Source organism: Girardinichthys multiradiatus, chromosome 18 (assembly GCF_021462225.1).
Source record: "Girardinichthys multiradiatus isolate DD_20200921_A chromosome 18, DD_fGirMul_XY1, whole genome shotgun sequence".
Lineage (NCBI taxonomy): Eukaryota > Metazoa > Chordata > Actinopteri > Cyprinodontiformes > Goodeidae > Girardinichthys > Girardinichthys multiradiatus.
The window spans coordinates 49,644,921-49,666,441 of record NC_061810.1 but is presented as its reverse complement, the minus strand read 5'-3'; the positions used below and the strand labels follow the sequence as shown (position 1 = coordinate 49,666,441).

The 21,521-nt window shown below is 41.6% G+C and overlaps 1 protein-coding gene across 3 annotated transcripts in view; it reads left to right on the top strand.

Moving 5' to 3' along the window:
* The window catches only part of plekhg2 (pleckstrin homology domain containing, family G (with RhoGef domain) member 2), a 110,168-nt gene that overhangs the window by 52,356 nt on the left and 36,291 nt on the right, over nt 1-21,521 (top strand). For all 3 annotated transcript variants that reach the window (XM_047391853.1, XM_047391852.1, XM_047391854.1), the window contains 2 exons: nt 13,409-13,475; nt 14,222-14,268. In XM_047391853.1, the coding sequence (XP_047247809.1) occupies nt 13,409-13,475; nt 14,222-14,268 (114 nt within the window). The remainder of the gene's footprint in view (nt 1-13,408; nt 13,476-14,221; nt 14,269-21,521) is intronic.

The following is a 21,521-nucleotide window of genomic DNA, read 5'->3' as shown; positions in this document are numbered from 1 at the left end:
TAAAGTTCATTATTTTCCATAATGTCATGATGAAAATTTAACATTCATATATTTTAGATTCATTGCACACTAACTGAAATATTTCAGGTCTTTTATTGTCTTAATACGGATGATTTTGGCATACAGCTCATGAAAACCCAAAATTCCTATCTCACAAAATTAGCATATTTCATCCGACCAATAAAAGAAAAGTGTTTTTAATACAAAAAACGTCAACCTTCAAATAATCATGTACAGTTATGCACTCAATACTTGGTCGGGAATCCTTTTGCAGAAATGACTGCTTCAATGCGGCGTGGCATGGAGGCAATCAGCCTGTGGCACTGCTGAGGTCTTATGGAGGCCCAGGATGCTTCGATAGCGGCCTTTAGCTCATCCAGAGTGTTGGGTCTTGAGTCTCTCAACGTTCTCTTCACAATATCCCACAGATTCTCTATGGGGTTCAGGTCAGGAGAGTTGGCAGGCCAATTGAGCACAGTGATACCATGGTCAGTAAACCATTTACCAGTGGTTTTGGCACTGTGAGCAGGTGCCAGGTCGTGCTGAAAAATGAAATCTTCATCTCCATAAAGCTTTTCAGCAGATGGAAGCATGAAGTGCTCCAAAATCTCCTGATAGCTAGCTGCATTGACCCTGCCCTTGATAAAACACAGTAGAACCAACACCAGCAGCTGACACGGCACCCCAGACCATCACTGACTGTGGGTACTTGACACTGGACTTCTGGCATTTTGGCATTTCCTTCTCCCCAGTCTTCCTCCAGACTCTGGCACCTTGATTTCCGAATGACGTGCAGAATTTGCTTTCATCCAAAAAAAGTACTTTGGACCACTGAGCAACAGTCCAGTGCTGCTTCTCTGTCGCCCAGGTCAGGCGCTTCTGCCGCTGGTTCAAAAGTGGCTTGACCTGGGGAATGCGGCACCTGTAGCCCATTTCCTGCACACGCCTGTGCACGGTGGCTCTGGATGTTTCTACTCCAGACTCAGTCCACTGCTTCCGCAGGTCCCCCAAGGTCTGGAATCGGCCCTTCTCCACAATCTTCCTCAGGGTCCGGTCACCTCTTCTCGTTGTGCAGCGTTTTCTGCCACACTTTTTCCTTCCCACAGACTTCCCACTGAGGTGCCTTGATACAGCACTCTGGGAACAGCCTATTCGTTCAGAAATGTCTTTCTGTGTCTTACCCTCTTGCTTGAGGGTGTCAATAGTGGCCTTCTGGACAGCAGTCAGGTCGGCAGTCTTACCCATGATTGGGGTTTTGAGTGATGAACCAGGCTGGGAGTTTTAAAGGCCTCAGGAATCTTTTGCAGGTGTTTAGAGTTAACTCGTTGATTCAGATGATGAGGTTCATAGCTCGTTTAGAGACCCTTTTAATGATATGCTAATTTTGTGAGATAGGAATTTTGGGTTTTCATGAGCTGTATGCCAAAATCATCCGTATTAAGACAATAAAAGACCTGAAATATTTCAGTTAGTGTGCAATGAATCTAAAATATATGAATGTTAAATTTTCATCATAACATTATGGAAAATAATGAACTTTATCACAATATGCTAATATTTTGAGAAGGACCTGTAGTTGTGGTAAAAAGAAAGTACACCCTCTATGGAGCAGACTTCCCCAGACTCTAAAGACATTTAAACCTAACCTGAAGTGAACAAAATAAAATTCTTGTAAATTTGAAATAAAAAGTTTAAATTAGATCTTCAAATAATCCTATAAGCAAAGTTCATTAAACTCTTGAACAGAGATGTCCTTATTATTGTGTAAATGGTGTATTTTTTATATTTTTATAGGATGATATTATTTTAGTGTATTCTTATTATGTATAAGTGTCAGCAATATAAATAAAGGTAAAAATCCAGACTCACATTAACAATATTGATTTTCTCCCTTTAATGACTGTCAAAGCTGTTCTCCAAACACATCTTTTTGAGCTTGTTTATTAATAATGCTGTTTCTGATAATCACTGTTTCCATTCTGTGACAGAAGGACATACAGAACATAGGGTTAGATGGAGACAGATGACTCGCTGTGGCAACTCCTGAAAGGGAAAACGATTCTTCCAATTCTGTGATATCATGTTGGATTTGCTGTTGACATGTGTGAATTAGCTCTAGAAAATAAGCTAGTGACCTTGTGAAGATGCTGTTGAAGCTGGTAAGAGAGTCATTATCCACAGTGAAGTTCTGGACCAACATGGGCTGAGAGGCCACTAAAAGTAACCAAAAATAGCATAAAACAGCTAGATTACAGTTAGTGAATGCCCTCAGGGACAAAGACCTTCGTTTTTGGGACATGCCCTGTGGTCTGATTGGACCAACCCTGAAGTGTTTGGTCATAATGACCATCGTTACATTTGGAAAAAAATGAGGAAACTTGTAAGCCTGAAAGCGACCCCAACTGTGAAGTACGGAGGTGGTAGAGTCATGCTGTGGGGGTGTCTTGCTTCAGGAGGGACTGGTGCACATCACAAAATACATGGCATCATGAGGGAAGAACATTATGTAGAAATATTGAAGCAACATCTCAAGACGTCATTCAGGAAGTTAAAACCTTGGGACAAATAAGTCTTCCAAATGGACAATGTCCTCCAGCAGAACGCCAGATTAGTTACAAAGTAACTGAAGGACAACAAGGTCCATGTTCTGGAGCAGCCGTCACAAGGTCCTGATCTCAGCCACAGAGAAAATTAGTGGGCAGAGATGAAGAGGTGTGTGAGCAAGGTGTTCTGCAAACTGGACCCAGTATCACCGGTTCTGTCAGGAGGACAGGGCCAAAACTCCGTTGTGCAAAGCTGTAGGACGGAAACCCAGATCATTTGACCCGAGTCGGACAGTTTAAAGGGGATTCTATTAAGTCTGTTGAGATGGATGGAAACATCTAAAATTGAGTTAGAAGTTAAGAAACATCTAAAAACTCCTCTGCTCTGTTCTTTATTCTGACTTTTACCCAACAGAAATAACTTCAGACTGAGATATGATCAGACGGACAGAAAAGCCTTCAGGAGACAGAGATCTTGAGATTTGCTCTGACCTCATGGTGCAGCTCTCACAAGGAACAAACCACTGATTACATATGTGTTGTTTGCTCTTAAGTGTGTTTTTGCTTCTGCAGGCAGCACGTCTACAGGGTGATCTCCTCTGCAGGAAATCTTCTGTGTAATCTTCACTTTAATGACACTTTATTCAAGAGGCAGGTATAATTTCTATAAAGACTTGTCTCTGAGAGGCTTATCGGTCCATGAGGTCATGTCAAAATCACCATAGAGACAATAAAAACATGTTTATAGGTCTGTTAAATCTTAAACAGGTTGTCTGGTTCATTCACAGAGTCTGAAACTCCTGATCTCCTTTAGGAAAATACATTCACAGAGTCTCTCAAAACGGGTTAAAAGTTTCTGCTCAGCTGATTTATTATTTATTATTCTGGACTCGTTGCTCCGCTGCTGATAGTGGAAGCGACACTGGTATTCATACGACCATAAATGAGTGCCTTCAGGCCGTCTCAGAGACGCGTGAAACTAACGAGATAGAGATAACCAGGTGCTCACACCCTGCCTGAGATACATGCAGCAGCTCGGACTGAATCCAGATGCCTTTGCAACTGTTAGAACTCTGAGCCTCACTCTGGACCGCTGCTCGACCCGACTGAAGGATTCACACCACATGAACCTTTCCAGAATGTCACTTTCCAGCCACAGATTTCACTGCATTTTACTGTGGTTTCATGTGATAAACTGACACAGTTTTGGATAATTGTGAAATAAATTGAAAATGGTACAAGTTAAACTTTTTTACCTCAGCCTTCTGAGTCAGAACTCTGCAGAACCATCTTTGTCCTCAGGTACAGCTGCAGGTTCTCTACCACCTTTGAACATCTGTAGACTGAAACTCTTTTTACTTTCTTCTTCCTTTTAAAAAGCTTCAGCTAGATGGAGAGCATTGTATTTAGGTGTGGACTTTGACTAGGCCCTTTTAACACATGAATCTGCTTTGATCTAACCCACCCCATTGTTTTTCTTGCTGTATGTTCGGGGTAGGTGTCCTGCTAGAAGGTGAACCTCCACTCCAGTCTCCTTTCTTCTGCAGCCTCTAACAGGTTTTCCTCCAGGATCTTCCTGGATTTAGCTCCATCTGTCTTCCATCCGCTTCCCTGTCCCTGCTGAAGATCAGCAATCACACAGCATGATGCTGCCACCACCATGTTTAACTGTATCAGTGTGTGTTCACACATAAAATAAAGAGGAAAATCATTCAGCTTTGGTCTCCTCTGATTACCTTCTTCCACATGCTGGTGACAAACTACAATCAGCACTTCTTATGGGTTTAATTTTATGGAAGAGTGGCGTTCTTGCCACTCTTCCATAAAATTCAGCGTTGTGGCTGACTAATCAAAATCCAGGAAGTCCCTGCATATGTGGGGTGTAATAAGAAAGATGTGCTGCACAGTTATATGACCTGCTCGCCCTGTCAGCAACAAACAATGTGCCTGTACATACGCCCCTTCTAACGGCACCCTGGGCAACTGCCCATGTTGCTCATTTCCAAAACCAGCCCTGGTCCTGAGGATCGGAGGATGAACAGCAGGAGCAGATGCACTGAGATGGCTGCTCATCAGTCATGTGGTTCCACTGACCTTCAGATGTGGGCTGTTGTGAAACCACAGCATTGCTCTGGTGCTGTGAAAGCAAACACAGAAGAGATGTAGGACCGTCTAACTGCCTGGTAGTGGAAAAGTCCTAATAACCAACAGACAGCCCATCAGAACAAAAACACAGATCATGTTCAGAAGCAGAGATATTTATGGCCACAGTGGGTTGAAGGTCAAAGGTTCAGGACTTCCTGTATGTTGTTGAGTCAAGAAAAGGTTAAATATTGGTTTTGATGGAGATGTTTGTTATGCTGAACGGAAAATGTGTGAATAAATCTGAAGAAATGCAGGAGGGTTCTATAAATCAGGTTGGGTATAAGTTAAAGACTGACAGGAGCAGTTTAAAGCAGCAGAGCTCTTGCTGTCCTGGTTGAATGAAATCATTCGGTTCAGGGTTAAATGAAGAAGATGTTTAGACTCTCTCTGGTTTATAAAACCTTCTGCCTGAACCAGGAGCTCAGTCCGATGCAATAAATCTTCTTCCGTCTCATCACATTTTCCATAAAACTTGACTTAAGCTCATAAAGTTTTGCCTTTAAAAGTCTTCATGCTTCATGTTCTTATCGCCGTCCTCTGCTGTGACTCTTCTCCTCTTCCTCCTCCTTCATCAGTTTAGTTAAGCAGCATATCTGAGATGCCACACAGTCAGCTGCTGTTAATCACTCTGTTAAAACAGTCCACTCTCTTTGTGGGTGGATGAGAAGCAGACCGGGCCCCAAGTGTTTGGTTTGGCCCCTGACTGGCTGGCTGGGGGGGGGGTTTAGGGGTCACTAGGGTCACCAGTTTCTGGGTGACATTATTTATTTAGCAGCTAAAAAACCTGAAAAAGAAACAGAGGTGATGAAACCGGCTGTAACATCCATCCATCCATCCATCCATCCATCCATCCATCCATCCATCCATGCATCCATCCATCCATGTTTGAAGCCTACCATAGAGAGCCTGTTTCCGGGTACTCCGAGTCCCAGTGGGTGATGCCTGTTCTGGATCACACTAATGAACCCATCGTGACACAGCAGGAGCTTCCTCCAGAGAAACATTTCAGAACGGAGCAGAAGGAACTTTTTAGGTGTTTGGATGAAGCATTTGTTCCGTAAAAGCCCCGTTTGATCTCCAACCAGATCTACAAAGAGATCTGTCCTGCCTGACCTGAACCGTCCAGTGAGGTGGGAGTTTCTGATGGTTTCATCAGAGCAGAGATAAACTGCTGTGATGCAGAACCAACTGATTCACAGAGTCAGTTGGTTCTGCAGAGATCAGTCGCACACATGACCATGATCAGGTGTAAACTGTGTTGAATATGTGGGATGTTTTTCATGTTGTTTTGGTGGACCTCACAGATCATATGCTAATGTCACCTGGGATTATTTGCAGTGGACCTCAGTTTGGTTCCTGTGTTTTAAAGGATGAAATCAGGAATAAGTTCAAATAGTTTTTAAAACAGTTTCAGTCATTTTTGAACTTTGAAGTTTTTGTCTGTCTTTAATCAACAACATTTCTCTGGGTTGATGTCTTCTTTTTGTTGCTTTGTTTGTTCTCAGCTAATGTGCATCCCTGTTTCTCTACCAGCCTTCCTCCTCCTCCTCCTCCTCCACTGTGGTCAACATTAAAAAGAAAACACCAGAACTCCCCTTACCCTCTCCCGCAATTTCCCCAGTAATGATGTCCGCCGGCCACAAAATGAGGCCTGACGCCAGAGAAAGGAGCTTGAGCTGGTGAAGGCTGAGAGCAGGAAGAGGAGAGAGTGTGTGTATCTGTCTTTGTGCCCAAACATGTGTGTGTTTGTGCCAAACTGAGGGTTATTAACTCAGACTGTGAGATCTTGCGGTGGAACTTTAGGATGATCTTCAGCCTCTAGTCTTCTCTTCAGTCGCCTTTCTGTCTTCTGCCCTTTGTTTATGATTGCCCTAACATCCAAAACACATCATCAGTTTGACATCAGTTCAGATTTATTGTCTAATTCTATTCAAGTTAAAGCCATACACAGAAGCACTGAGCCAGGGGCACTTTCTATGTGGGGAAATACAGGGTGCACATAGCTAATGGCAACTGTAGCTCTGTTAGTGACTCTATCCCTGCAAAAGACAGCTAAAAAGACATTCCATGGGCAAGGAGTACTTTCTATAGAAACAAAAAACAAGAACAACATTATTATATATTATGTAGGAAGACCGCAATATGTCCATGATTACATCCAAGAAAGATACACAGCTATACAAAGAAGCATTTGGTTAGGGGTACTTTCTATGAGAAATACACATTGTATCAATATCTCTGTCAGTGACTCTGTCCATGGAAGAGACAGCTAAACATAGAAGCCCTGAGAAAGAAGTACTTTTGAGGGTAAAGAAACACACAGAGAGTAGACACAGCTGATGGCATCGATAGCCCCATCCATTATTTCGTTCAGGAAATGGACACAGCCACACGCAGATGCACTGAGCTAGGAGTGCTTTCTATGGGAACAAAAAGCAAGAAGAGCAGTGATAACTTCGTCAGGCAGACCTGTGAAGACACCGTTGCAGTAATCAATTCTACTAAAGATGAACGCATGAATTCGTTTTTCATGGTCCTGCTGAGACATTAGTCCTTTAATCCTGGAGATGTTCTTTAGGTGATAGAAGGCTGACCTTGTTACTGTTATGTGCCTCTGAAGGTTCAGGTCTGAGTCCATCAATACACCCAGGTTTCAAGCCTGACTGGTGATTTCTAGCTGTATTAACTAAAGCTGTGTGCTAACTTTTAAACACTCTTCCTTTGGTCCAAAGATTATTACTTCAGTTTTGTTTTGATTCAGCTGAAGAAAATTTTGGCCCATCCATGCATTGATTTCTTCTAAGCATTTACCCAGCACTTGAATGGGTTCATGGTCACCTGGTGACATCATAACGTATAGCTGTGTGTCGTCTGCATAGTTCTGATAACTTACGTTGTTGTTTATTAAAATCTGAGTTAGGGGGAGCATGTAGATATTGAATAGGAGGGGCCCTAAGATGGACCCTTGGGGAACGCCACATGTGATTTTTATGCTCTCTGATGTAAAGTTATCTACTTACACAAAAAAGTCCCTGTCCTTCAAGTAGGATTTAAACCAGTTGAGTGCTGTACCAGAAAGGCCGACCCAGTTTTCCAGGCACTCTAATAAAATGGAGTGATCAACAGTGTCGAATGCTGCACTAAGGTCCAATAATACCAGCACCGTGGTTCTTCCACAGTCTGCATTTATACGGATGTCATTGAACACCTTGACAAGAGCAGTCTCTGTACTGTGGTGAGCAGGAAGCCTGACTGGAAGACATCGAAGCGGTTGGTCGTTGTTAGGAAGTTTAACTGCTGAAACGCAGCTTTTTCAATAATCTTACTGATGAAGGGGAGGTTTGATATAGGCCTGTAGTTCTGTACTAGCAGCTTATCCAAGTTGCTCTTTTTCAATAGAGGTTTGATAATTGCTGTTTTCAGGGCCTGGAGGAAAACACCTGACCAAAGGGACGTGTTTATTATTGAAGTTAAATCAGATGTTATTACAGGCAAAGCTTTCTTAAGGAAAGCTGTGGGTAAAAGATCGAGACAGCAGGAAGAAGAGCTTAGTTGCTGTACGATTTCTTCTACGTTTTTGTAGTTTATTTGGTGAAATTTGGACATTTTGTCAAAATTAGTTCTAGTTGGAGACAACATTGGTCCTGGAGTTGATGTGGATGTGCTGACTGCCTCTCTGATCTTTTGGGTTTTTTCAGTGAAGAAGTTAACAAATTCACTGCAGGTCCTGGTAGAGTGGAGTTCAGATGCTACAGTTACAGGAGGGTTTGTTAACCTGTCGACCGTGGCAAATAATGCACCAGCATTGTTAATGTTTTTACTGATGATCTCAGAAAAGAAAGATTCCCTTGCATTTTTCAGTTGTAGGTTATATCTGTATAGAATCTCTTTATAGATAATATAGTGAACCTGGAGTCCAGTCTTTCTCCACCTGCGTTCAGCTTTTCAACACTCCTTTCTTTCACTTCTGACTGGTGGAGCACTTCTCCATGGAGACATTTTCTTCCCAGAAATAACTTTCACTTTAATTGGAGCAATTGAATCAATGATGTCTGAGATTTTAGAATGAAAGTTATCTACCAGCTCATCTACAGTGTTACAGGGCAAAGTGGAGGTAGAAGAGTAAATCTGGTTAAAGGTTTCAGCAGCACCGTCCTTAAAGATGTGTTTTCTTATCATGTCTCTTTGGCAAACTGAGTCATTGGAGATGATGCTTTCAAAAATAACAGAAAAGTGGTCAGATAGAGCAACATCAGTTACAGACACCTTGGAAATGTTTAGACCCTTAGTGATGATCAAGTCCAAAATATGTCCCTGTTTGTGCGTTTGCTGTTTAACATGTTGAGTCAAACCAACATTTCTAAGAGTGTCACATAGATCTATTGGACTTCTGTCTTCAGGATTGTCCATGTGAATGTTGAAGTCTCCCACAATAATTAAACAGTCATAATCAACACATATCACAGATAAAAGCTCATTAAAATCACTAAAAAAGTTTGTTTTGGACTTAGGAGGCCTCTAAATATTCAGGAACATGGTTCGGACCGGGCTCTTTACCCAAAGAGCCAAATATTTAAAAGAGTCAAATTTGCCCAGAAATACTTTTTTACACTCTAATAAATCTTTAAACAAAGTGGCCCCTCCACCTTTTCTTTGCTGTCTGCTCTCACAAAGAAAATTGTAGTTTGGAGGCGTCGCCTCTATCAGAATGGGAGCTTCATTAAATTAATGTAACCATGTTTCTGTTAAAAACAGAACATGAAGATCGTGGTCAGTAATGAAGTCAATGATTAAAAATGATTTTCCTGACAAAGATCTAATGTTCAGTAAAGCCAGTTTATATGACTTAGTTGCTGATATTAACTCTGTGTCTGGTTGTACCTGACAGTTTATGGCTTCTGTTGATTGTTTATTACTGTCTCTTATCCTTTTAGCTTTCTTCTTTCTGTCACATAGAAGCACAAAGATTTTACAACTATCTCCTATTAGGGGCCCACGTTTTTCCTGGACATGATAATTTCTGATAGAGTTACCACTGGAGCCCAGACTGTATCACAAAGAAGTGATTTGAAGGTCCTGATTAGGAGGAGATAGATTAGGAGGTGGTGGAGGTCTGCAGCATTTGGAAGATGTTGGTTTAGTAGCAGGGCCTCGGCCACAGGGGTGTTGAATGGAGAAGATGTCAGAACCATTTGGGTCCTGATTTTAAGAGCTCCTTTCATGTTATCAGAATCCAGTAAAGCAAAAAGCGGGCTCAGTGGGGAGATGGGAGAGTTCTGTGCGGTCTGGGTCAGGGTCCGGGGTGAGGGGGGTTTAATGGGGGGGTCCACTTCTCCTGTGGATTTCGGTGGGGAGACCTTTTGTGGTGACCTCTCTTTCTCAGCCAACTGCAGATGATATGCAAGACAAAGAAAAGACAGCTTTTCCCTTGGTCTAAAAACATTTAAATATGCTTAAAAAATGAAAAATGTATCATATTTTATCTTAGCTAACTTTATCATTGGTTAGTTATCTTACTCCTCCTTGGCTTTTGCTTCTCTCAGTCCAGTTTATGTCACCTTCACTAGCCTAATTAAGCCTGGCTTAGTACATATTAAATTATCTCAGTTTAGCCTAACTTAGTACATACATAGCTTGCTTTAGCTTAGCATGATGTGCTTTTTACCTTATCATGTTTTAGATTATCTTCATTTTATCTTACTTTACCTCAGTCTAAAGTCAACAAACATTAGACTACGTCTGTCAGCCTAACTGTTTTCATCAACAAGTCACCATTTTGGAAAACTTTGTGTTAAGGGATACTTCGGATACTTTCAAATGAGCTTCTGATTAAAGGTTGTAAGAACTTCCTATGGTGGCTGAAGGAGAACGTTTTTTTAAGGTTTCCCTTTTGTTTAAATCCAGTTAAGGTGGTTCTGGAGGCTGAAGATAACAGTTGATTTGACAGGGCCTTCAGGCATGACTCCTGCGGTAACAATGGAAGATGCAAAGTGTTTCTGATAACTCAGATAAAATAATGCAAGAGAAAAACAGTGTGGTTTAAAACAGTCTTACTGATTTGTGCAAAACTTGACTTACATCTAACATGGTCATGGTGGAGATTCGTGTAATTTGCAGTGGAGAATGGATTTGTTATGATAATGACAACTCCTCACAGTAAAATAAACCCCTAGGCCTTAAAAATAACTCCTTTCTGCTCAAATCACCCCAGCTTTCCTAGAGTGTGAGTGATCCATCATTAGCTGTGTGAAAGAAGAACTGTAGGAATAAAAATGATTGTAATTCCTCAGGGAGTCTGAGAGGTTTTTGTCCTCCAGTCGGCTGCGTCCAGAGCAGATGAACAGTGAGATTTATCATAACTCATTTAGCTTTTTTCACAGACTGGTTGCCATACAAAAGCTCTCTGAGTTCTTGCAAAATTACAACATTATGAAGTATATGGCTGCACATAAATTAAACTTTAAACTTAATATACTGTGGAGTTCATACAGGCTGCCTGTGCCAAGCTTATGTTACTGCTTTTTCCTTACTGACCTCGTTTCAGAAACATGTCGTTTAACCACTTTAGGTTGTGAAGGAGTCCTCATAATTAACTTTGAGAGAAAAAAACAAGATGTCAACGTGAGAAATAAGCAGTTTAACTTGGAATGTTTTAACTTCCTGTCCAGTTTAATTTCTCCTGGATTGTTGAGACTTCAACCCTTTGCACGTAAACCACAAAATCTTTACGACAGGTCATCAAAAAGTCAAACGCCAGCACTTTATTTATGGAAATTTAATCGACAAGAGTAGCAATATAGGAATGATTTTAAAGGACCAATGGGAATGTTGTAATCCATGAGAACATGGATGTAGATTGTGACCTCTGGGGGAGTACTTTTGAGTAAAATATCAAATCTGGACGTTTTGTGATCACTGGAGAATCATCAGCATATGAATATTGAGACCGTGATGGGAGAACATTTGAGCGTGCAGTATGATATAAATGATAAAGATCCGAGTTTACAGCCTTGAGGTGCTCCTAGGTCGACCATGGCCACTGTAGACTGGCAGAGTTTGAGGTTTGGCTTGTTTGGGTCAAACATTTTTTGGGTTTGTACTGAGTTTCAGCCACCAGCAACTACAGTACTGTCTTCTCATGATCTGTGAGATTACGCCATATGTGTTGATTTAATTTTTTTAATGTATAATCTGGTAACGTTTAACGGTAATGTCATTTTAAGATCTTTAAACATTAAGTACGATGTAGAAACCAAACCAGCTGCTCTGAAGGGTTTAAACCCAAACTTCCAGCCTTGAACAGAGCTCCTCTGCTGTTTTCCGTTGGACTGTTTCTGGCATTAATGACAGATAATTTCAGCTGTGGTAGTGGCTCTTACACACATCTGTCTTTCATAAAGAGTGTGTAACAGATATATGAAGGCCACAGAAGAACAGAAGAGTATAACTCATAGACAGAAGAGAGGATTGTGTTTGCAGGTCGGAGGATGACGGTGAGGAACAGATTTCAGGCTGAAGGTCTGCCAACTGTTCTGAGGTCACTTTAGTGTCATGTTAACCTTCTTATGGAAACACAGCCACCCTGTTAGTCTGTTATCCCCATGACTGAAATGCACAACCGCACTAATGAATATTGTTCACTGTTAGATGTTTTTTGAGGTTCCAAATAAACCAAATTGACCTCTGACACAAGTTTGACCTTACTGCTTGGGCTGTTTCCATCTCTGGGGTCTGAAAGAGGCACAACCTCATGTTAAAAGTTAGAACTGGGGTGTCAAACCTAAATATACAGGAGCCAGAATCACAATGGGTCCAGTTTAAGGGCCAGATTTGCACAATATTTATTTAATAAGAAAAAAAATTAAAGAAGCTGATTTAAAGCTGATTATACCAGGTTTGTTCTGCAGAGATATGTCCTGAAGACATTCCCTGAACTCTAAGAACTTGTTAATTACTAATTGAAATGATGTTTTTCTAAGATGAACCAGAATGTACAGCTGAACATTCATTGTTATCCCAGGTCTCAATTTCTTTAATCATTTCCAGCAAAAAAAACACCTTTATTTCTTGAATTTTAGATATTTTTCCAATCTTTTAAAATTTTATCTCTCCAGATATCATTATTGTCTTCCACGTGGTCTCCAGAGGTCGATAGGTGTGAGGTCGGGTTCACCTGGCAGGTTGTCAGTGTTTCACATGGCAGCATAGGACAAATAACCACACACACGCACACACTCACACCTTGGGCCATTTCGAGGGACCAGTTAACCTAACAGTCATGGTTTTGGACTGTGGGAGGAAGCTGGAGAACCTGGAGAGAACCCACGCAAGCAAGAGGAGAACATGCAAACTCCATGCAGATTTTGCATGCTCTCCAAACTGCTGCTATAGTAACTATCATTACTAAAGCAGCAGTTTACTTGTCCGTTCCCATCACTGTGTTGTGCGCTGATTAGTGAGCCCTGTTTACAAAACAGAGATTTAATCATTCTGATGCATATCTGTGAAGAAATGTTGCAAAGTTATTTACTTAGAATTTATATCACATTTCAATGCATATTTAGAATAAACTGGAACTCTGGGAGTGAATCTCTGCAGTCGGGTTGCTAGATGTTAGTTGTGCTCTCCTGACTATCATGTTGTTCTTCAGTGATGTCCAAGCAGGATGCTATGAGCTCCTGGATCAACTGTTGCACCTCTCTGTCTGTCTGTATCTTCAGTGATCTGCTGGAGGATTTGGAGCGGAGTCCTGACGCAGCTGCCATCGCAGAGTGCTTCGTGGAGCGGGTGAGTTCGGTCCTGTCCTGGGATCCGGCCCGGTGTCAAACAATCAATCACCAGCATGTTCACCAGCTGATTTTCAGCCGGTTTGTTCTGATTTAAGCAGAACTGAACTTCCTGTCTGTAACAAAGCCGAGGACATTAGATTAAGATATGGAGACTTCCAAGGTTATTTTAAGGCACAAGTCCACAGTGAGAATTTCCACCTCCTGCCTGGAGGAGTGATGGAGGGATTGAAAGGGAAATGAAATCTGAGACTGATGAATCTGTTCATGAACCAGACATCAGATCCGACCTTAAACTGTAACTTGTTTAAAGCTAAATGTGACGCCATCCCACTGAGGCGTTAATGGAGGGAAGGTTTCTTTACTGCCATAGATTGTCGAAGATTGTTTTGCTGATATATCAGATCACGTTTTTGTTTGCAGAAAGACTTTTAGGACCACAGGTGAAGTTAGCTGGAAGTATGAGACCTAACACTCATAACACACATTATTTAATTTATTCTAAATAAATAAATATGTGAATTATTTGAAATTAATGCAACTGACAGATAAAAGTGAAAATTATCATGAAATAATGAAAATAAAATAGTTTTCTTTCGATAAAATTCCGATGTTAAAAGCAGAAGGGGCCCAATGTTGAGCCTTGTGGTACTCCTCTGAACTCATGGATCTGATTTAGCTGAACAAACCAAAGGTATCAGCAGGTTTCTCCTGTACTGACTTCAGTTCTTCTTTCCTCATTTTCAGAGTGAAGCCTTTGACATTTATACGCTGTACTGCATGAACTACCCAAAGTAAGTACCTTCCTTCAAATTTTTTTAGGTTACACTGTGAGCCATCAAAGGCCTTCATAAAGCAGCACCAAAGAAAACTGTACAATTAACCTGGGAAACAGATTAAACACCAGTCAACAGTAGGTTTGTGAGCTCTTGTTCCTCAGAGAAACCATAGTTTCAGAAGAAAACTCCACATTTGGAACTTTGTTTTCTGAAGACATTCTGCAAAAGAAGGAGCATAAATCCTGGAGTCACACTGACTGGATGATCTCTGGGTTCACTGGTCTGACATCAGCTGGCCCACTTCTGTACTGGTTTTAATGGAGCTGTAAGAAAACGCCAGACGGAAAGCTGAGCAGGTTGAAGAAGGCGTCAACTCTCACTGAAACCCTGCAGGAGTTTAAACACCCAGCCATGTATGGATGAGCCCCTCTGAGCCTGCATGCTCTGATTTTACTGCACGAACATGCAGACCGATGCATGCACACACACACACACACACACACACACACACACACACACACACACACACATGCCTGGGCAGCAATCCAGTTGGGCCAAACATCTGTTTGTCAGATTGAGAGGGAGAAGGTTCCCTCTGCAGGAATAAAACACAAAAACTCACTGAGTCAAAGATGGAGGACTCTTCTTCGGTGTTTTTGTTTCTTAATGTGGTCGAAACTTGACGGATGGACAAACTGACTTTTCTTTCTTCCTTCCTCGCTGCCGGGTTGTTCTGCTGTTAGTCTCCAGGTCAGACCTGGATGGAAATCTGCTGGGTTGAAGGATTGTGAACTCCATGTCGCTCCACCGGGACCATGAGATGTTGGTCTGTTATTCTGCGTAGAAACATGCCAAACAACAAAACTACTCCAGGAATGTAATGTATCATAAAATGGCTACTATTAAACATGGATGTGACCTCAGAATGTTGACCCACAGGGAGAGCAGACACATATGCTGAAGTAATTTATCCACTTGGATGGGGATGCAGTTTGTAGTTTTGTAAATTGATGAGCCGTAGCGTTGGGAAGGAGGAGGTTGTTTCCCCAAAGCCAAGTTTTAACAGAGCTGGGAAGTCTTCCAGCGTGGATCCAGGAGGAACAGAGCAGGTTACCGGGTTTGAGTCAGATCTTATACCATCTGAAATTCTGGTGGAACCCATTTACAACATTCTCTCCATGGTAAAGCAATCATTTACCTTCTGAATGTTTTCCAAAAAGATGAGGATTACCTTCGTATAGATGTGTTCATGTCAGTGTCCTGTATCCCTCTGTGCTGCTGGGAGTATGTAGGAACTCTTTCTCTACAGAAGGGCCCAGGAATGTTCTCATGACAGAACCAGGAAGACACTGCTGAGTTATTAATATAATGTTGGAAACGGTAAAGGCCTGTCTTGTCAAGAAAAGGATACATATTGTGTTAGCAGCATTAGTTCTGGGTGTACATATCTGGGTTAAATAACTAATTTTCACTTTTTTCTTGAACAAATATACAATTTTTTCAACCAATCACTGTGTGCAGACATTTTCACAAAGATTCAGATCTGGACTTTGACTGGACCATTTCCACCCCTTAATTCTTTTCTTCTTTGACACTCTGCTGTGTTTGGAATCATTAATCTGTTCAGGCCCTAGTCTGGACCAAGCTTCAGCTGTTTGACACGTAACCTCATGCCTGACTCCAGAATCCTTCGGCTCACAGATGACTTTATGGTCCCCTCAATAACTGCAGGGTGCAAAATAAGCCCACAACATCACTCCTCCTCCACCACCGTACCTGACAGTATGAGGTCTTTGTGTGGATCTGTTGTTTTTGGATTTTCTCCATCATGGTTCTGTCTATCATGGTCAAACATCTCTAGTTTCCCAGACCTCTTGTCCTTCATCCAGATGCAGCTTTGCTAACCTCAGTCCTGCCGCCATTTTGTTTTCAGAGAAAAGAGGCAAACTCCTTAAACCCTTCCAAAAGCCATATTGGTTCAGTGTTTTTCTGTCCTGTCATAACCTTTAACCTTTAACATGCTAACTGAGGCCTGTAGAGTCTGAAGTGTGGAGCTCTTGGGTTTTTAGTCCTTTTCTGAGCTTCTGGGCTGAATCTGCTGGGACGTCCACTCCTGGATGGGTGAAGTGTCTTGCCCAGGGACACAATTACTGAGACAGATGGAGCGGGGGTTTGAATCGGCAACCCACCGGTTACAGGACAAACCACTGTCGCCCAAAAGTGTTTTTCTCATGTCAACCAGTAGAAATCCAGATTTAAACTGGGCCAACCCAGGGTTAAAAATCCCAATAAAAGCAGGAGAAACGCTAGAATAAAACTAGCAAACAATCAAAGAATCTATATAAAATCAGAAAGAAACTAAAATAAATTAATAAACAGGAAACAAAGATATTATGAAATAAAGTCAGAATAAAACTGGGGTAAAATCTAGATAAATCAGGATTAAATTGGGTTTAAACCATAATTAAAATGGGATAGACTTAGGATGAAGTGTTGGTGAAATCAGGATTAAACCAGGATAAGATGTCCTTCTCCTTATTGTCCGATTGCAGTGTAATATCTCATGTTTTTAACTAACTTTAGGATCATCTGAGGGACTTCAGACAGTTTCACCTAAACAGCAGCTTTAATTTCAGTCACCCTGTTCTTCGTTCTGTACTTAATTAAGTTTATCAGACACAACCTGGAAAAGTCCAGACTGAAAGAACCTTCTGGTGCTGTTCTGAGCATTGTGGTGATACCTCTGACTGGTGGAGATGAATTCAGCTGCAGTCTGTGAGAACATGGAAGCAGATATGAGAGTTCACCTCCGTCTGAGACGCCATCTTCATTCGTCTCTGTTTAGAAACTGCCTCACTCACAGAGAGAGAGAGCAACCATCCTGAGGTGAAGAAAACGATAAACACTCAGCTGGAGAAAGGCTGAATATCTCTGGTGAACGTTTCTCATGACAGCCATATGCTGCACATTCCTCCTGCAGAGGTGAGTGTTTAAGTGGGCCCGTGTCAGATGACAGATTACAGCTCCGTCTCTGGGAGTCTGTGGACCATTTTCTGCTGGTTCCAGTCCAAACTCCAGTCTCAGTGTGAACATTTGTCCTTTTTTCTGCTTGTTCCTGACCAGTGCAAACAGTTTCCCTTGCATGCAGAAGCGAGGAAGACTTGGACAGAAGACACAATGTGAGGAAGAGTTTAGTGGAGGGAGAGAGTTAGGATGTGTGAAAGCTTTTGTTGGAGTTGTTCATTTGAGGTGATACACAAATCTTCCCGTAAATCTGGCCCGTTCTTATTCACTGGACCTAATTATGGAGAAATATTGGGATTATGTGGTTTTACACACATTCAGAAACTTGCCAGCTGTGCTGCACTTAAGCTTTTTCTCCACATCCTGACCACCATTAATGTGCAGAAAAACTTCACTTATTAAAGCTGGTGATGTTATCACCACCTGCAGACTGGAGGTGGATATGTCTGGAGTTACTGGTCAGTTTTTTATTAGTTGGGGCCTGCCATAGCAATGCCTCATGCATTGCATGGAGGCACCTATTACTATTCACCTCTAAACTGGACTCTTTATTTTTATTATGCTTTATTATTGTCTGCCTGGAGAGGCTGCCATATTCTAGAACAACCACATTTAATTTGTGGTATTTAGGCTCAAACTATAGTAATATGGTAAAATCCATATTTTAATATGGTAATGTTTATAAATGGATGCGTTTTATAATTTCAGTCATCGTGAAGAGTGAAAAGCTTTCCTTTCCAAGGAGTTCTGGCCATTAAACTAAATTAAATCAACCCAAAATCTGACTCTTCAATTAATAATCAAAAGTCAGATTTAATATCAACCAAACATCTGCTCACTGAATAACTAAAGAAACAAGAACAATTAGCAGGCAAAACCACACCATCAATACTTCTAATTAAGCTTCACTGATTAAAATCAATAATCAGGACACAAACTAATTGATTGGCAGCTAGATTGCAGGAAGAAAAGGATTTTAAATAGGAATCTGAATTTTAATATGTGACTTTTATCTAAGGGGGACAATTCGAATTAGCTGCTCTTCTGCTCTGCCTTGGTAGTTCTTCTTCTATGGTTGTATAGATGCACCGTTTCTGCCTTTAAAAAGTTCAAAATGGAGAAAGGAAGATAAGTTTTTGGTTGAAAAATATACCGATGACCTATAATCTTGTGGACAATAGAATAAATATGTTTCCTGGTGATCGATTTCTCTGGAGACTGGCTGTTTGGGTGAGAAATCCAGTTTATATGTTGCAAATGCACCTTTTTATTTATATATGTGTATATTGTACATTGTAAATATGTATATTCTGTAATGCGAAAACAAAACCAAAGAGCAAAGTGTACCGGAGTCAAATTCCTTGTTTGTATGTACGAACTTGGCAATAAAGCTGATTCTGATTTATATGAGGATATAATGAAGGGATGCTGAGCTGATAATTTTAAAAAATATTTTATGTTACAATTAATACATGTTAGTGTAGTAAGTAATATATTTACACTCACCGGCCATTTTATTAGGTACACCTTGCTAGTACTGGGTTGGACCCTCTTTTTCCTTCAGAACGCCCTTAATCCTTGGTGGCATAGATTCAACAAGGTACTGGAAACATTCCTCATTGAGTTTGGTCTACAGGTCCTTCTCAAAATATTAGCATATTGTGATAAAGTTCATTATTTTCCATAATGTCATGATGAAAATTTAACATTCATATATTTTAGATTCATTGCAGACTAACTGAAATATTTCAGGTCTTTTATTGTCTTAATACGGATGATTTTGGCATACAGCTCATGAAAACCCAAAATTCCTATCTCACAAAATTAGCATATTTCATCCGACCAATAAAAGAAAAGTGTTTTTAATACAAAAAACGTCAACCTTCAAATAATCATGTACAGTTATGCACTCAATACTTGGTCGGGAATCCTTTTGCAGAAATGACTGCTTCAATGCGGCGTGGCATGGAGGCAATCAGCCTGTGGCACTGCTGAGGTCTTATGGAGGCCCAGGATGCTTCGATAGCGGCCTTTAGCTCATCCAGAGTGTTGGGTCTTGAGTCTCTCAACGTTCTCTTCACAATATCCCACAGATTCTCTATGGGGTTCAGGTCAGGAGAGTTGGCAGGCCAATTGAGCACAGTGATACCATGGTCAGTAAACCATTTACCAGTGGTTTTGGCACTGTGAGCAGGTGCCAGGTTGTGCTGAAAAATGAAATCTTCATCTCCATGAAGCTTTTCAGCAGATGGAAGCATGAAGTGCTCCAAAATCTCCTGATAGCTAGCTGCATTGACCCTGCCCTTGATAAAACACAGTGGACCAACACCAGCAGCTGACACGGTACCCCAGACCATCACTGACTGTGGGTACTTGACACTGGACTTCTGGCATTTTGGCATTTCCTTCTCCCCAGTCTTCCTCCAGACTCTGGCACCTTGATTTCCGAATGACATGCAGAATTTGCTTTCATCCGAAAAAAGTACTTTGGACCACTGAGCAACAGTCCAGTGCTGCTTCTCTGTAGACCAGGTCAGGCGCTTCTGCCGCTGTTTCTGGTTCAAAAGTGGCTTGACCTGGGGAATGCGGCACCTGTAGCCCATTTCCTGCACACGCCTGTGCACGGTGGCTCTGGATGTTTCTACTCCACACTCAGTCAACTGCTTCCGCAGGTCCCCCAAGGTCTGGAATCGGCCCTTATCCACAATCTTCCTCAGGGTCTGGTCACCTCTTCTCGTTGTGCACCGTTTTCTGCCACACCTTTTCCTTCCCACAGACTTCCCACTGAGGTGCCTTGATACAGCACTCTGGGAACAGCCTATTCGTTCAGAAATTTCTTTCTGTGTCTTACCCTCTTGCTTGAGGGTGTCAATAGTGGCCTTCTGGACAGCAGTCAGGTCGGCAGTCTTACCCATGATTGGGGTTTTGAGTGATGAACCAGGCTGGGAGTTTTAAAGGCCTCAGGAATCTTTTGTAGGTGTTTAGAGTTAACTCGTTGATTCAGATGATTAGGTTCATAGCTCGTTTAGAGACCCTTTTAATGATATGCTAATTTTGTGAGATAGGAATTTTGGGTTTTCATGAGCTGTATGCCAAAATCATCCGTATTAAGACAATAAAAGACCTGAAATATTTCAGTTAGTGTGCAATGAATCTAAAATATATGAATGTTAAATTTTCATCATGACATTATGGAAAATAATGAACTTTATCACAATATGCTAATATTTTGAGAAGGACCTGTATATTGACATGAACCGTTGATACAAGGCAGGATGGATCCATGCTTTCAAGTTGTTGACGCCAAATTCTGACCCTACCATCCGAATGTCGCAGCAGAAATCGAGACTCATCAGACCAGGTAATGTTTTTCCAATCTTCTGTTGTCCAATTTTGGTGAGCCGGTGTGAATTGTAGCCTGAGTTTCCTGTTCTTAGCTGACAGGAGTGGCACCCGGTGTGGTCTTCTGCTGTTGTAGCCCATCCGCCTCAAGGTTCAACGTGTTGTGCATTCAGAGATGCTCTTCGGCATGCCTTGGTTGTAACCAGTGGTTATTTGAGTTACTGTTGCCTTTCTATCAGCTCGAACCAGTCTGGCCATTCTCCTCTGACCTCTGGCATCAACAAGGCATTTGCGCCCACAGAACTGCCGCTCACTGGATATTTTCTCTTTTTTGGACCATTCTCTGTAAACCCTAGAGATGGTAGTGCGTGAAAATCCCAGTAGATCAGCAGTTTCTGAAATACTCAGACCAGCACGTCTGGCACCAGCAACCATGCCACGTTCAAAGTCACTTAAATCACCTTTCTTACCCATTCTGATGCTCGGTTTGGACTGCAGCAGACCATCTTGACCATTTCTACATGCCTAAATCCATTGAGTTGCTGCCATGTGATTGGGAAATTTGCGTTAACGAGCAGTTGGACAGGTGTACCTAATAAAGTGGCCGGTGAGTGTATGTCTCTTATGTTAGGCTATGCCACCTGCTGGCTTAGAACCACCTTTGTGTTGAGTTAACTTTGCCAGCACCGGACAGATGCCACAGTAGAACAAAAGAAAGCTCCTTACTTTACTCCTTACTTCTTCCTTTACGGTGAAATCTAAGCACAAAGCGGTGTTCAGTTAGGGGGTCTCTCCAAGGCTGGAAAGGGGGTGCTGGTCTTTGAAACAAGTTGCCTTCAGACATCAGACACACATCTCTACTTCCTGGTTTAAAAACACAGAGTGAGCTGCAATTACCTTTA